At 35.9% G+C, this 17,417-nt stretch overlaps 1 protein-coding gene across 6 annotated transcripts in view; it reads left to right on the top strand.

Moving 5' to 3' along the window:
• Positions 1-17,417, top strand: part of GRIK2 (glutamate ionotropic receptor kainate type subunit 2) — a 562,276-nt gene that overhangs the window by 393,218 nt on the left and 151,641 nt on the right. For all 6 annotated transcript variants that reach the window (XM_006777220.2, XM_015572743.1, XM_006777222.2 and 3 more), the window contains one exon: positions 839-1,045. In XM_006777220.2, coding sequence (XP_006777283.1) covers positions 839-1,045 — 207 coding nt within the window. The remainder of the gene's footprint in view (positions 1-838; positions 1,046-17,417) is intronic.

The following is a 17,417-nucleotide window of genomic DNA, read 5'->3' as shown; positions in this document are numbered from 1 at the left end:
CACCTTTGCCCTGCCCCCCAGCTCTTAGCTCCCCCCTGGGTTTCTGATCACTGTCAGTGGCAGGGGGCTTCTTCCTGCTTTCCCTTTCGCCTCCCTGCATTGTGCCTACATATGCAAATTAACCACCATCTTGTTGGCAGTTAACTGCCAATCTTAGTTGGCAGTTAATTTGCATATAGCCCCGATTAGCCAATGAAAAGGGTATCGTCGTACGCCAATTACCATTTTTCTCTTTTATTAGTGTAGATTCTAAAAGAAGCTATTACTTTTCTTCTATAATTAAATATAATAGTTGTCATTTTCCTGGTTGTTAGAAAAAAGTGTTAATATATATAAAAGTACTACTCTAGTTCTTAGGACATGGTAAGTAATTAGGCAATAATTTTTTAAAAAAATTATTTTATCTATAGGTCCCACCTAAATAGCACACCAAATATTGATTAAATGGTATAAATTAAATGTGGGTATTGTAATGATGGTGAAATTATATTAAATGTACTATATATTATACCTATACATATATCTATATGTATTATGCAGTATATAACATATATTATTTATTATATATGATAGAAGCTATATGGTAAAGACATAACATCATATTTTTATTATGTAGTCAAGGTAAAATTATTATATTTAAATATTCTTTTGTGAAGCACAAATGTTCCTGATAATCTACCTTATTAGTATTTCAAACTATATTAATTACAACTAGAAAAAAATAAAATTGACTTGTGTCATAAATTAATGTGAATTTTTCAATCTTCTAAGGAGTGCTATAATTCGAATAGCTTCATGATTAGCTGATACCTCTTGTCTTCATGTTCACTGTTTCCAGGAAGAACCCTATGTCCTGTTTAAGAAGTCTGACAAACCACTCTACGGGAACGATAGATTTGAAGGCTATTGCATTGACCTTCTCAGAGAGTTATCTACAATCCTTGGCTTCACATATGAAATTAGACTTGTAGAGGATGGGAAATATGGAGCCCAGGATGATGCCAATGGACAATGGAATGGAATGGTCCGTGAACTAATTGATCATGTAAGTCCCTTTTATCATTATTTATTACCTTTGGTAGATTGCTAAAAGATTTTACTTTTTTATAAGTGGTTAAAAAAGTCAACGAACAATAATATATTTCAAATATATATTTCTTGCAACAATTTTACTCAAAGTATATGTTATTTGTGCAATTAAATATAAAGAATCATAGAGAGATGTATAGTTCTATTACAGAGAGATGTTTGTCTTAAATTAACTAGTATGTGGTGATTTTGATATCTTGAAAGTATTTGCTCTTCATTTATAAAATGGAATGTGGTTTTCCAACACTATTTTTTTTTTCACTTTAAAAATGCTAACTTTTTATTTAACAAAGAGAATGGGTAATACAAATCTAAATTTCATTATAAAATATTCCTATACTAGGATAGGATACTTACATTTTAGAGATAAGAGAAAATTAAACCAAAGAACCTAAAATAAGATACTATATAAAAATAAGTCAAGGATATTAAGTATGCCTGGCCAGTCACTCAGTGATTGAGTGATGACGACCTATGAACCAGGAAGTCATTGATCAATTCCCCATCAAGGCACATGACCAAGTTTCTGGCTTAATCCCCAGTAGGGGGCATACCAAGAGGCAACCAATCAATGATTCTCTCTCATCATTGATGTTTCCATCTCCCTCTCCCTTCCTCTCTGAAATGAATAAAAATATACTTTAAAAAAGATTATTAAGCATATTTAGACAGGAGGCTAGACATTTTATTTTATGTTTTTAATGAAATAAACCAAGGATTTCTCTTGGCCAAGAAAGCATTATTTCACTTTTTCTTATTTGGCAATGTTAATTAACTCATATTTTTGAAATAAAGTCTTATCTTTTAAATATTATAACATTGTGTTTACTTTGTATTTTGTAATACTTAAGTTTTTTTTGACATTTTCCATAATATTAAGGCAAAAAAAATATTGGTAAGAATTCTACAACATAATAAAAATATTTTTTCCTTTAAAAAACATTGTGAACTATACCCAAAATTAAAATTTTTACTTATGGAAGTAGAAAATATAGGCAATTTTCAAAGCATTTTGACAATATTAATTTCAAAGTTATCAAGAAGAAGGATACCGTATGAAGGAGAGAATCATATATTGCTAATTATGATTGATATCTATAACTTTTCTAATGCAGAAGCTGACATACATTAGATATTCAATAAATAAAGACATAACTAGTAAGCCCAAACTTTATGTCTTCTTACTTATTCTATATTTCTCCTATAGTGTTTATGAGTACTCTTGTTGAAGACTAAAAACTAAAATATTTAGAAACTAATACAATGAGAAAGAGGTAGGGATTATAGTTGCTATTGATAGTAATTTTGAATTGAAGCCTAGTCAGTGAAATAATGTTAAGTTTTAAAGTTTATTCATTGGAACTTTTGGTGTTCTGTGTCTTGTGAATGGTAACTTTATATTAGAATTAATTAAAAATAGGGAGGAATTAAAAGAAAATCAAATATAATGTTAGATTAGCAATAGATAAAATAATGGGAAAATTATGTTTAGGATATCAACAAAGCTGGGCACCATTATTTTTAAATAGTATTTAATATGTTTTTAATCAAATAAATAGTTATAGGAAAAATCAAAATACTTTTAGATTGCCTTATACTTATTTTGTGATTTAATATTGTGTCAAATTTGAGCTCTCTCACCTTATCACCTATTTAACATTCACAACTAGAGTTCTGTGTTGGGCCCCTACTCCATAAGGCCGTTCCTGACATTTTCACTACCTTAAACAGCCCAATTTTTTGAACCCTTGTAGAACTACTACTTCTGGTGCTTATTCACAGACACTTCTTGTCACTTGAAACTTTTTGTCCTTTTATCTCTCACACAGAATGAGCCCCAGCTGGAGGGGCTGAAGCCACTGATCTGCTGGGGTTTCTCTGACCTAGTGTGGTAACACTAATACAATTTGGTAGAGAATACTGTATACTCATACTCCACAGAGCAACACTTACATCTTAGTTGTACAAATTTAGGTATTTGAGCATCATCTACCTATCTCTATCTATCATCTATCTATCTATCTATCTATCTGTCTATCTATCTATCTATCTATCTATCTATCATCATCTGTCATCTATCTATTCATTCTTTGGTACATATCCTTTGGAATGTTATTGATTGTGTCTTAAGATCAGTTTTATTATATGTAAAACGAGAGGCCCGTTATATATGAAATTCGTGCACAGGTAGGGTTCCTAGGCTTGGCCGGCGATCAGGGTTGATCTGTGGAGCAACCGGTGGAGCAATCAGGGGGCCCCCTCTGACACCTGCCTTGGCCGGCCTGGCACCACCACCACTGGCCCTGCCCCCCTGCCACCACTGGTTGCCTCCCTCTGCCGGTTTCCTCCCTTTGCAGGGCTGGCCTGTGGGCTCGGGGCAGCTCCTGCATTGTCTTCCCCCTGGTGGTTAGTGTAGTCGTTCTGCCAGTAGTTCCACCATTCAATGATTTGCATATTAGGCTTTTATTATGTAGGATGGGAATGATGTTACTCCATAGGATGGCAGTTTGAGCTAAATGCTAACATCTGGTAGTACAGCAACACTGCAGTCCTTTTTAATTTAGTCAAATACATCATTGGGACAGCAGAGATGGGGGATAGATGCAGAAGACACGATGAAGGGAAGAAGGACACTAACATGAAGAAAGAATAATTTAAATGCCGATCTCACAATTTACTGTGTGAAAAGCTCTTGGCGTAGATGGATACTCTTATGTATACTAATACAGATTAAAAACACACACACACAACCAAAACCTAACTGCAAGTCAAAAAAATTCCTGCATCCCTAACCTGGTATGCAATTATAGATACTAAATTCACTTCTGCTATTGGGTTATTTAAGGAATTTATGCATCATATTTGAGAAGCTGGCTCTCAGAGTGAATGTATGTACAGGTCTTAGTGTGTTGCTTAGCAAATGGAAAACACTCAAGATAAGTAATCGTTTTTATTATTATTACTACTATTATTACTATTGTTGTTATTACTAGTATATACAAAGGATACCAAATGCTTTCTTTCATGTTGCTTTATCTTGCTATTAAACATTATGAGTTAGTTTACAGATTACCTTTGAACCATAATTATAATAGACTGAGAGTTGTCAGAGGGGAGGGGAGTTGGGGGACTGGATGAAAGAAGGTAAAGGGATTATATATAGAGAGGGGGGGGCGGTGCACGAAATTTGTGCACTGGGGTGGGGGGGTCCCTCAATCTGGCCTGCAATGATGCAGGCATTCCATGGCTGCTGCCAGAGGCCCTCCACAGCCGGGGTGGAATGCTCACACTGCCCGTTCTCAGCGGCTGCCCCCCCTACCCAGGACTGGGGGACACTGGCGGGGCTGAAAGGACTGGGCACTGCCATCTTGTGGCTATGGGCGCTGCCATCTTTTATGTTGGAGTGACTGTTACTTTGCATATTACCCTTTTATTAGATAAGATATACACACAAAGACATAGGGAACAGTGTGGTGACAGCCAGAAGGAAAGAGGGGTGGTAGGTAGGTGGAGGAGGAGGTGGAGGCAAAGAGGAGGGGAGAATGGGGATGGAAGGAGACCTTGCTTGGGGTGATGGGTGCACCATATACTGTACAGATGATTTTTTATTGAGTTGTACACTTAAAACCTGTATAGTTTTGCAAACCAATGTCACCCCAGTAAATTCAATAAACATAAAAAATAAATAAAATGAATATTTGTCTATATGTGTGATATAATGTTATCAGCAAAAGAACAATTTTTTTAATATATTTTATTGATTTTTCACAGAGAGGAAGAGAGAGGGACAGAGAGTCAGAAACATCAATGAGAGAGAAACATCGATCAGCTGCCTGCTGCACACCCCCCACCGGGGATGTGCCCGCAACCAAGGCACATGCCCCTGGCCGGAATCGACCCCGGGACCCTTCAGTCCGCAGGCCGACTCTCTATCCACTGAGCCAAACCGGTCACGGCCAATTTTTTTATAATTACAGTAAAAATGAGCAATTTTTAAAACCACATTCAGTCTCTTCACCTTGTTCGAATTGAATAGATTAGACTATGAGAAGTGTTTGCTTTTTAAAGTAACATTTAAACTTAGCTCTTTTAGAAGTGACAAAGAAGTTTACAGTTCCTTTCTGCTTGTAGAGCCTTGTGTTTGAATATTATTACAGTCAGTGGTTACTAAGAGAATGTATTAGTCAATAAAAGCTTTTATTTCTCTTCAATGTCTTCTTTTTATAATTTTAAGTGCTGCTGAAATTTTAAAAGCAAACAAACAAAACCTTGATCATTTTACAGTTTAAAAAAAAACTACAAGACCAAAATTCTGTTCCAGTTTATAAAACAACTATGGCAAAGTAGGAAGTCTGTTGAGATCTGCACTTATTTTACATTATTTTTAATAGGACTCCTGATGCTATGGTTTTCCAGCTGCGCGAATGCTTCCCAGCATGTTTCCTTAGCATTGCAATTGGTATTTAACACTATCAAGCCTTTTATGATTCATAAATGAGCCTTAAAAGACCTCACTATACTTTGCTTATGCCTCCTGATTGCACTTTTATTATATACAAGGAATGAAATCAAATATTTGTTTTTCAGGGAACTTAAAAAGGCTCCAGGTAATATAAAAAAAAATGGAAAGGCTAAATTAAAACAACAACAACAACAACACAGTTTTTACTAACTGGGAATTGACTTGCACCATATCTTTGCATTTTGATAGCATGTTGTCTCAATTTTGCACTCTAGAGGAAGCATTCTAATAGTTTAGGGGAAAATTTTGAAGAATAGTAAAATTATAACTATTTTGTTGTACAGGAACGTAACTAAAAATAGCAGTACAAATTAATTTATAATTTCCTATGACCCCAAAATGACAACTGTAAAATATTACTGATAATGTTTGAATCTCTTACTATAAAATTTCTCAATTCCATCATTTTCAAATTAAGAACAAAAGATAGAATTACATTTTTCACATACCTCCCCACATGTCGATAAAAAAACCTCCAAACCAGTAGAAAAAAAATTGATATGTTTATTTGAGCCAAAATCTTTGAGGGCATGCCCAGAAGCAAGAGCTTACTGGATTGAGAAAATGGTCTTGAGGATAGTAGCTTTGCAATTCCTTTCATACATTGAGAATCAAAGGAAAAAATGTAAAGGAGGCATATGAAATCCATGGTATAGATTAAGAGGGCAGGAAAAGCAAAGCAGGGAAATCTCTATGACTGAATACAAAGTACAATGAAGAAGCACACTGTTGTTTTACACTGGTGGGTACTGGGTAGTTAATAGAGATGGTATGAGGGAACAAGATAACAGTGAGAGGTTTCCTCTCCTGTTGTGGTGGTCTTGTGCTCTGGTGCCTGTGGTTATATCTTTCAGGGGTCTGGAAAATTACTCTATTTCAAAAGTATGTTATCCTATATGCATAAGAACAGTGTACAGGGTGCACTTAAGAAAGCTACAGGCCTGGGACCTGGGACATAGCTACAGGCCATGATATGCCCAGTTAGAAATTTATGATCAGACCATCCTGTATTGCTACTTTTCGTCACTAAACTTGTCAGGCCTGCCATGTGAGTAGTCCCCAAACTACTAAGGTTTAGTTCATAGCCCTTTTTTAAAATTCACACATGAAACCATTATTTTAAATTTGGTATTCTGGTCCATTTTGTATAAGAGACTCATAAGTATTCTATCATAGGAATATACCATTTTTACTTAGTCTTCTGTTGAGACGTTCAAGTCACTTCCAGTGTTATGCTGTGAAAACCAATGCGGTCATAAAGAGCCTTGTCTTATGTCCTGGAACACCTATGTAAGGACTTCTCCTGAGGACATCCTGAGAAAGGAATTGTTGGTCACAGGTGGCATATATTTTCAATTTTATTAGATATTGACAATATTGTCCTCTATATTTCTCTTACTAATTTAAATTTGCACTAGTAATATAAAAAGTTTCTGTTTACAAAATTACTAATTTAAGATTCTCACTGTCTGAATTTGGTGAATCTGCATTTTAGAAATGATCCATATTCCCTCCCTCCTCTCTCCTCCCCCCATATTTTATAGACTTCAGTTTCTCCTTCTTTGAATTGCCCATTCACTTTCTTGACTTTCTTATTGATACATAGGAATTTGTTACATATTGTTAATATTAATAATGCAACTACTTATCCTAGTAAGAATCATGTCTTTAAATTTATTTAAAGTGTGTGTGTGTGTGTGTGTGTGTGTGTATGTGTGTGTGTGTGTGTTTTGGCATGGAAGTTTTAAAGTTTGAGTTTTTCAAATTTACTTATTTTTTCCTTATATCTTGTGATGTTTTTGTTCCTTGTTGGAGAAATTCTTTCTTTACTGGACCTCACAAAGATATTCACTATTTAAGAGAGTGAAGATTTCTGTCTTTAAATTATTTCATCACTCACACTGGTTAGACTTGGATTTAAGAAAAAGATCAGAATTCCTTTTGCTCCCTTTATGAAAATAGATCCCCAAATACTCTCAATTACAATATAATTATTAATCATTTTCCTTTCTTTGTAAAAAAAACAATTTAAAAAGCAAGTTATTTTTATTTTTAATGGGAAATTCTGTGACTATTATATCAGACATTAGAAGCAAGGGTTTAAGAAAACTACAGGATACATTCCAGGTGAAGAGGAAGAAATTTTCCTCTATTCTTCTAGTTTCTTTCAGCTGATATAATAACTCAATCAATACAAGATAGATTAACAAGATAAAAAAGCCAGATGTAATAATATAAGTATGTACAGGAGCCCCACATACATGAGAAGTTCAGAGACAGAAAGGTAAAAATGAAGTACATATGACACTCTGAGCAAATGAGAGATGTAAGGTGCTTGGAAGCTTCAGAGGCGAGTAGGGTAATGCACAGAACAACAGGAGAGCAGAGTTCAGGAATTAGATGTCCCCTTCACATGTAGATAACTTCTTAAAAGTGATTTTTTGGTAATAACTCTTTTTATAGGCAAGGCTCCCAACTTAAATTCTTTAAAGCAGAGGCAAAAGTTTATCTCATGTCTTCAGGTTCCTCTTATGTTTATATTTCAGTTGAATTGCCTTCAACTAAAAATAATCCACATGCCCAAGCAGCACCTGCTGCGGAGACCTGTTCCGAACCCTTCCAATGAAAAGGGCTGGTATAATAATTCTTTATAACTGAACTTCTTTTCTAAAAATGAATCTAAACAGCAAGCTGTGGAAAGTGAAAGTGTACTGTCCAAAAATTCAGAGACAAGGATATTGATCAAGTTTTCCCAGAAGCAGGATATCATAGCCAGTATAACTGTGATTCGTACTTTATAATAGACTATGATACTCAACAACCATTTACTATGTGTCTATTAACAACAACTCTTAAATATGATAATTATTTTTTTAAAATTTTTTATAAAGCCAATAAGGCATTTTTAAATGTTAAATATTTATTTAAATACAGGTGCAATATAGATTTTGTCCTCCTTCTATGTAGTTTCACAGTAATATTAAGGTTATATTTAGAAATATTTGTGCTTTTTAAACTTAAAGGTTAAAGTAAAACACTAAAATATTTTTCTATAATGCATTTTCAAGGTTTTTAAAATAAATTCTTTTGCCAACAACCATCTTTTGCTAATAGGCCATTTAATTGTAATTTATAGCAAAACCTAGAGCTAAGAATTATTTTGCAATTATACAATAAATTACAGAATAAATATTTCTCAGGGATACTACTAAGTGCTTAAAATGATTTGTGAACTTAGTTACTGAAAATATTATGAGTATAAATGTTTTGGACATAAATATTATCAGAAAAATATAGCACAAAGTCATAATTTGAAGCTTACAAGTAAGTAAAATGCTAAGTTGATATTATAGTCTCCCATAGAGAAATTCTTATATGTTCCTATACATCTTATATATAATTTTGCCCCTTATAAAACACTATATGACTAATCAGTTTCACATTACCAAGCACTGAAACTTTTTCTTAACATAGTCTTCTTAAAAAATAAAGCTTTTAAAAAGCTTCATAAATGAACAAAATAAAATAGATTGGAATAGAGAAAGCTTGAAGTTAGGATGTTGATAGGTCAAACAAGGTGTTATATAAAAATGAAAATAGGAATATCAACTAAGAGTAAGAGAATTCTGGGAGAAAATTGCTCACCTGAGAAAAATCAAAGTTTTAGAATAATTTAAGTTCAATAATAAAAGTTTGATTTTGAGCCTGACCACTGTGACTCAGATGGTTGGAGTGTAATCCCATACATCAAAAGATGATGGGTTCAATTCCTGTTCAGGGCACATACCCAGGTTGATGGTTAGATCTCTAGTTGGGGCCCATGGGAGAGGAAGTCAATGGATTTTTCTTTCTCACATTGCTATTTCTCTCTCTCTCTTTTCATCTCTCTATGATTAAAAAAAAAATTTGCATTTGATTCAGACAGTGAATTTACAGTGACACTACTGAAGCAGTGAGTCCTCTAGCTGTTGTATATGGGACATCTGTGTTAGTAGAAATTAAACACTGATTTACATTTATTATTACTGGAAAGGCACTGATTTGCATCAGAACCAACATAAATTATACAGGTTAAACAAATACCTGTGCTTTTTTAAAGGTGACATTTTCTTTAGAACATAACACCAATTGAAACAGAAACATAACAGAGAAAATTCCTAAAAAACTTATTTTAAAAAAGAAACCACATCATTAATTTTCTAAATAGAACACATATTTCTTTGTTAATTGAGACTGGATTTTTCTATCACCTGAAATTATGTAGAGTTCTTTTTCAAAGTAAATTGGAATAATGGAAATGGTACAATTGCTAAAATAGGATATTCTTTATGATATCCCTAAATGTAAGTATAATTCAGTATTATTAATTCAGCAATTTTGTGCCTGTCACAATAGTATACACTGAAGATATAAACATAAATATGAATCCCATGTAAAATAGACATTTAAATAATTTTAATGTAATAAGATAATATAGTTATTTCCAAGATACTTAGGGTAACCTGAGGGGTCTATATCTAATCCTCTCTGAGAGGAAAACAATCAAAGAAGTCATTAAGCTTTAATTATAAGAAAATGACAGATGCTTTTCCAATATACTATTTTTAGTGTTGAAGTTAATTTAACGTCAGCACATAGTTTTACCTGAAGGACATTATTTTACACAACATTGGTTAATTATATAAGTTATAATATTAGGTTGAAAAATAAAATTGTCATTTTTTTGTTGATTACAATGAAATATCAAGCATTTCATGTGATCCGACCTATATATTGCCCCTACTCATGATACCATTAAAAAGTTTGCGTAAGCTTTTACTACCTTGGAATTTAAAATTTTAACCTTTAATGGTTTAATCTAAGAGCAACTCGAAATCCTTCTTTTTTAAGAAGACCATTGTGGCAAATATTTCTTTCTGATATTTTATAAGCTTCTTTAAGACTCCAGAACTAATTAGAACCAATAAAGAGTCTAAATGATTAAAATGTGGTTTGTAATGGAAACAAGCAAACAAACAACAAAAGCCCTCATTCCTGAAGCACTGTTCAAGGCCCACATTTCCTGCCAGAGCCAGAGCCCTGTCACCATTGTTTAAATCTTGGCAAAGTTCAAAAGGAGCTCATCAGCGCGCAGTGAGAAATACTGTGCACCACTCATTATCCTGCGGAGCCCCTTTGTTCAAACAGTCAATTTTTATGCTGTTGGTAAGGTTATGCAGTTGTAGTCCCTGGATAACTGCCAGGAATAGCCAAAGTCACAAAACAACCAGTGTCTTTCTGTTTCCAAATCAGTCTGTCATTGTGTAAAGAATTTTTTGAATTATGATGTATCTTGTTTCTAGTCAGTACTTTTATGTTATTCCAAGACCCTAAGTAAATGATGTTACTTCTCTGCATGTGCCAGCGTAGATTCATTCCCATGCATCTTTTTATATAAATTATATTTTATGATTTGTTATTCAGCTGATGTTGAATTTTCTAATTAGAATATGTAATGTTATACAAATAATAACTGTTTTGATATGCTCTAATATTGTCATACGGTCTCTATGTAAATCAAGGTGCACTCAACCAAAGGACTTGTATGCATGCTATATGCATAACCAATGGATACAGAGAGTAGGGGGGTGAGGGCCTATGCTGGGGCACGGGAGTGGATGGGAAGAGGTCAAGGGGGGGGGTGGGAAGGAGACATATATAATACTTGCAAAATGAAGAATTTTGAAAAACCATATAAACTTGACCTTGACAATTTTTAAATTGGTACATTATAAGCACACAAACATTTTTATCTATATTTGCATATGCACATAGTATACACTGTGAATATATGTTTATGAATATATATAAACAGTATACATGTGTTTTAGATTATACTAAAAACAGTTTTTAAAAGAATAAAAATATCTGAATAAACTATGTGTCAGTGTATTGTCAAGGACAATGCCTAAGATGCATATATCTTTGTGAATAATTTTTTTCAATATTTTCAGGTAGATACCCAGAAGAGGGATTTCAGGCTGATATGGTAACTGTATTCTTAAGTTTTTGAGGAACCTCCATACTGTTTTCCTGCCGGGAGCCGGTCTATCCTTACTGTTTCAAGGGACCTGGTGTATATGGCATACTGTTCTTAAGATGTTTGCTAACCTTCTTGGCGCTGTGTTTTAACCAAGGTCACCTCTCCGAGAAAGGTTGTTTCCCCAGGTAGGGATTTTCCCCTGAAGTTAGGGAGGGAAAAAAACCTCTTAACTAAGTGCCAGGCGGGTAATTAATCACTTTAACTACGAACAATCATGCTTAAGATACATAATCTTTACTCTCTGGACTGGAGATAAGAAATGCCCTAACCTTTGGAATAGAGATTGATAGGATTGGAATCAACTGGTATAAATACAGATGTAACAAGACAACAGGAGACAGAACTTAGATGAAGATCCTAAAGACTGATCAACTGAACGCTGTCTCCGTGTCATTCCTTCTTCGCCGACTCCGTCCACACCTTTGGGGACCCCTGGACCTGCTGGGGTTGGACCCCAGCATTTTCCTTAGTGACTATACCAGATTACATTTTCACCAGCAGGGAATGAGGGTTCCCTTTCTCCCACAACTGCTCCTCACTTGTTACAATTACTTGTGTTGTTGGTAACAGCCATTCTAACATGTATGAGGTGGTATCTCATGGTAGTTTTGATTTGCATTTCCCTAATATCTAGTGAATTTGAGCATATTTTCATATATTTGTTAGCCATGTGTATGTCTTCTTTAGAAAAGTGTCTGTTCAGATCTTCTGGACAATTTTTAAATTGGATTGTGTGTTTGTTCGGTTAACCCCTGTCATAGGTGTTTGTAAATCTCTTCTCCCATTAGCTTGGTTCCCTTTTTGTTTTGTTGTGATTTCTTTCACTGTGCAGAAGCTTTTCAGTTTGATATAGTCCTATTCATTTATTTTTGCCTTTACTTCCATTGCTTTTGGGGTCAAATTCATAGAATGTTCTCTAAGACCACAGCCCATATGTTTAGTACCTATTGTTTCTTCTACGTAATTTATTGTTTCAGATTTTATATTTAGGTGTTTGATCCATTTTGAGTTATTTTTTGTACATGAAGACAAACTGTAGTCTAGTTTTATTCTTTGTGTGGCTTTCCAATTTTCACAGCACCATTTATTGAAGAAGTTTTCTTTTCTCCACTGTATGCTTTTAGTTCTTTTGTCAAAAATTATACATGTGGTATTTTCTGGGCTCTCAATTCTGTTCCACTGGTTTGTGTTTCTGTTTTTCTGCTCATACCATGCTGTTTTGATGACCATAGCTCTGTAGTATAATTTGATGTCAGGTAGGGTGATATCTCTGGCTTCATTCTTTTTTCTTTTCAGAATTGCTTTGGCTATTTGGCTTTTGTGCTCACTAAAACTCTTTGCTCCTTCCCTTCTCTGGGTTGAGCCCTGGGGTGAACTCCGCATTGCCTGGCTGCATCTGTGGCTCCTTTGAGCCCTTCTCCCTTTCACCTCCCCAATTTGCTCTTACTTGTCCACCTTTAGATGTTTCAGTGCGTTTATCTTTCAGACTTGTTTGTGCATTGAGCAGGTAATCCTTTGATGAATTATAGCTGTTCAAATTGTTGAAACTAAAAGGGGAGAGACCATTCTTCTGACCTCCTAAACTCTCTTTCCTTACAGAAGATGCAGCCATTACTATGGACTTTAAACTTCTTGAGTTATTCATTCAGGGGACCTCTCAGCACCATAATATTTATATATGACTATAATGACATAATAATCATTATCATGACCCAAAGTACACTAACTCTTAGATCAGTTCAGAAATGCAACTCTTTTCCTTCATGCTTTGGGTATTTGGGTTTTTGACCCAAATACACTTGCTTTTGACCCTATAAAACCACAAGTTGTTTCTTTATTTGTTACACTATATTAATTATTTCCTTTCCTCATGTTTCTCCATATTCAAATTCGTGTCTATGGATTATTGTTACAGCCACACTATTCTAGTACCAAATTTATTTTTTTCTGTTGTTTATAGCTTTTCTCTCCTCAAAATGTATTAATGTTAGTATCTTCTTCACTGTATCTGACTTAGAAGAGTAAACTCAGATGGAGAAAACCCAGCAGTTGTGATGAGTTGGACCACCAAAAACTGATAGTAATTACAAATGAGCTGTCAACTCTTCCATAGCTGCTAGAAACTCTAGTCACCACACTCTCTTATATTCTGCAACCCTGTTTTCAAATATTTGTTTCTACTTCTCAGGTCTTACAGTCTAACTTGCTACTTATCTTGGAAACTTGTTCTGCTTCCAAGAGAATAGCAATCACTAAATGAGAATGTCCTACCTAAATTTTCCACCATCAATTTGACAAGCACTGCTTCATTAGCACCTGTTCTTTCATCTTCTCTTCTAAGTTTAATGGAGAAATTGGCACATCTCCTGCTTACAGATATTGTTTTGCATTCCAACTGTTTATTCAGAAATTTTTAGACAAATGTCTCTTTCTCTGCTTTAGACAGAGAAAGATCCTTATCCATTTGTATTTTTAAAAATCATGATTTATCAATTTAAAAAAATTCCTTTCAATCTCTAACCACTGTTTTCATTTCCTCTAAGGCAAACTTGTTTACCCAATTGGCTGCACTAGGTATCTCCATTGGCTCATATCTTATCCATGATAAATTTTAAACTAACATGTCATCAAGAATTGCTCATATTAATTTGTTGGACTTGTAAAATACAGTAGATATTTGTGAGGCTTTATCTTATGGGATCTTAAGGGGCTATTTTCTCAACCCAATATGCTGTCCTAGAAGCACTCTTTCACTGGTTCCCATAACATTCTCCTCATTTTCCGGTTGCTTGTCTTAGGTCACTGCTTCCCAGTTCTATTTGTTACCTTTATGTATTCTGACTAACTTTTAGCTACTAGTAGCTTATATTATAATTATAAATAATACTGCCTTATTTCTTGTCAGATAGTATAATAACATCAAGCTTGACAGACTCCTCTTTAATGAATACCCATAACAAAATCCATTCCAAAAATACAGAATAAGCCTGACACAGCTATGAGCCTTGGGGCTCCTGATTCAAAAGTAGTGTGTGCTGGTCTAGTATTATCCATAAGTTAAAAGTGCTCCATGTGAAATTCAGGTGGCAATGAGAATGGGATATAGACAGAGACATAGATTTCTGGAAGATTAAGACCAATAGCTAAATGATACGGGTTCGAAGATATAAAAACAATCCTTAGACTATGGTAGTGAATGCTCTTACCCAAATGGTGGGCAAGGGGGCAGATTAGGGACTCTCTATCCTGTTAATGAATCTTTAGCTAAGCAGCAAGAGGTGGTATTGAGGTTTACGATCCAAATAGTGAATTGATCAGGTAAAAGTTATATACCCTTCTTTGGGACCATCCACTATGGAAACAAATTGTGACTGCTGATTGGAAAGTTTGAGTCACTAATAATTTTAGAATCTATGCTTATTAGCTGCTATATTGGCCTTTCTTGCTCATAGTTTAATTCTCAAGTATTCCATGAATCTTCTCCTAACCATTCCATTGATCTCTTCCTCATACAATTCATTGTATTCTTATAGTTCCCATGGGTATTTATTGTTTTAAGGAATTTTATATAAGCTTTGGGAGGGATCACATTTAAATGTCATTGCATCTCCACTCTACCTAGTCTACCAGTAAATACTGATTGTTAGGTCCTGTCATATTATTTCATAGTTGAGAAAATATAAGCTTATTTTATTTTACTATTTATATAACTTTTTTAAAACTAGTGAAAGAAAAGTATCATGGATACAGAATATTTGTGTAATTTAGTATTAGTTGCAAATTTTTATTTTAACATTTATAGAAAGATAAATGGATTGACTATAGCTTTCTCTTAATCCTGTAAAAATTCATGAATTTATAAAAAAAAAAAGGTAAGAATTGGTAGCCTTGAAATATAGTAGTATTTTCTCCAGCATGTTATTTACTATTGGGGTTCTATCTGAAATACTTATGAATAAGGAACTTATTTTTGTTACCCTAAAATTTGGCTGCTTTTCAAGGATAACTATTTTCTTCAAGACCCTTTTTTATTGCATCCAGTTTTCTACTATCAAAAACTATCACAACAGTTGCAGCTAGTATTAGAATTTTTGTGTGTGTGTTTTCACCTTTGTTTTTTTAACATTTATATTCAGATTTACCTGTGAGTTACTCAAGTATTCTTAAATATTTGGTGATATTAAAATCAAATGAAGTAATACAAGAACGGCCTCGATTTTTATTAACAAACTGTAGAAGTGACCTCAACTCAGTTATTATACTTGAATTATTCAAATATGGTAGGATGAAATTGCTGTTTCTCAATGACATTGACAGAAACAGTGACTTTGTTCTTGTTAAGAGAAGATCTTTGTAGGCTGATGGTCATATAGGCGATGTAGGTGCAAGGTCATGTCACAGGTTCAGAAATACTGTGCACAGTTCCTTCTGTTCATTTTCTTTTCTTTCTATTATCCTATCTAATAATAGACAAACATGGTAATTAACCATAGCTCTGACACGCTTCCCATTGGCTAATCAGGGCAATATGTAAATTAACTGCCAACCAAGATGGCGGCCGGCAGCCAGGCAGCTGAAGCGAATGGGAGGCGTGCTTGCTCCAGTGATGGAGGAAACCAAGGTTCCCTGCCTCTGCCGGCCTCTGAGCTTGCACTCTAAGAAACAATGTTGTAATTATAGAAGTTAAACAAAACCCAGAAACCTGCTTTCGGACAGCTGGGCTTCAGCCAGCAGGATCGCAACAGTGTTACAATTATAGAATCCAAACAAACCCAGATCCCTGCTTTCAGCAGCCGAGGTCTCAGAGCTGCAGCCAGGCCTTAGAGCTAAAGCCGACTCTCAGCTCCAGTGACAGCCATAGAAGGTAAATAAATCCCAGAATTAAAAAGAAAAAAAGGAGAAGTTGGGAGGTTCAGTCGCCCACCAGCCTGAAAACAGCCCTCAGCCCCTCACCCAGACTGGCCAGGCACCCCAGTGGGGACCCCCACCCTGAAGCAACAAGATGGCGGCTAATTTGCATACTGATGGCAGGTGGCAGCGGCAAGGCTGTCTGAGGTCCGGGACCGGATCTGTGACCCTGCTGGGCGGGGGACAGTGCTTGAGGCTGTCCACGGGACCAAGACATGGATCTGTGACCCTGGTGGGCTGGAGGCAGTGCTTGAGGCTGTCCGTGGTCCCAGGACCAGGATCTGTGACCCTGCCGGGCGGGGTGCAGTGCTTGAGGCTGTTCGCAATCCCGGGACCTGAATCCGTGACCCTTCCCAGCAGGGCGGCAGCTCGCACAGGGGTAGATCGGCCCGGGTTGGGCAGGGGAGGACACCTGGCTTCCACCCAGCCCCAGTCACTCTGGGCAGGAGAGCAGCGCAGAGAGCCTCTGGACAGGGGAGGCAGGCTGGCGGAGGGCGGCCTGTACTCCCCACATGGCGGTGGTGACAGCTGTGAGAGCGCCAAGCGGAGCCTGCAGGCTGAGCTGAAGTAGCGCCTGCAGGCCATCAGCACCCAGGAGTGGCTACACAAGATCCGCCTCCTGGCCCAGAAGGTACAGGATTGCAGTGACAGCCACCGTGGCGGGCCAGACTGACATCCTCCTGGCCGCACCACGGGGGTTTGTGGATCTGCAAAGCCAGAGGCCTCCGGTGTGCACATTCCCCCCTGGCATGCGAACATCCCCCAGCATACTGTCACCCTCCCGCGCCTGCAACAGGTGCAAACCAAGGCATGCAC

Source organism: Myotis davidii, unplaced genomic scaffold (genome assembly GCF_000327345.1).
Source record: "Myotis davidii unplaced genomic scaffold, ASM32734v1 scaffold68, whole genome shotgun sequence".
Lineage (NCBI taxonomy): Eukaryota > Metazoa > Chordata > Mammalia > Chiroptera > Vespertilionidae > Myotis > Myotis davidii.
This window is presented reverse-complemented; position numbering and strand designations above follow the sequence as displayed.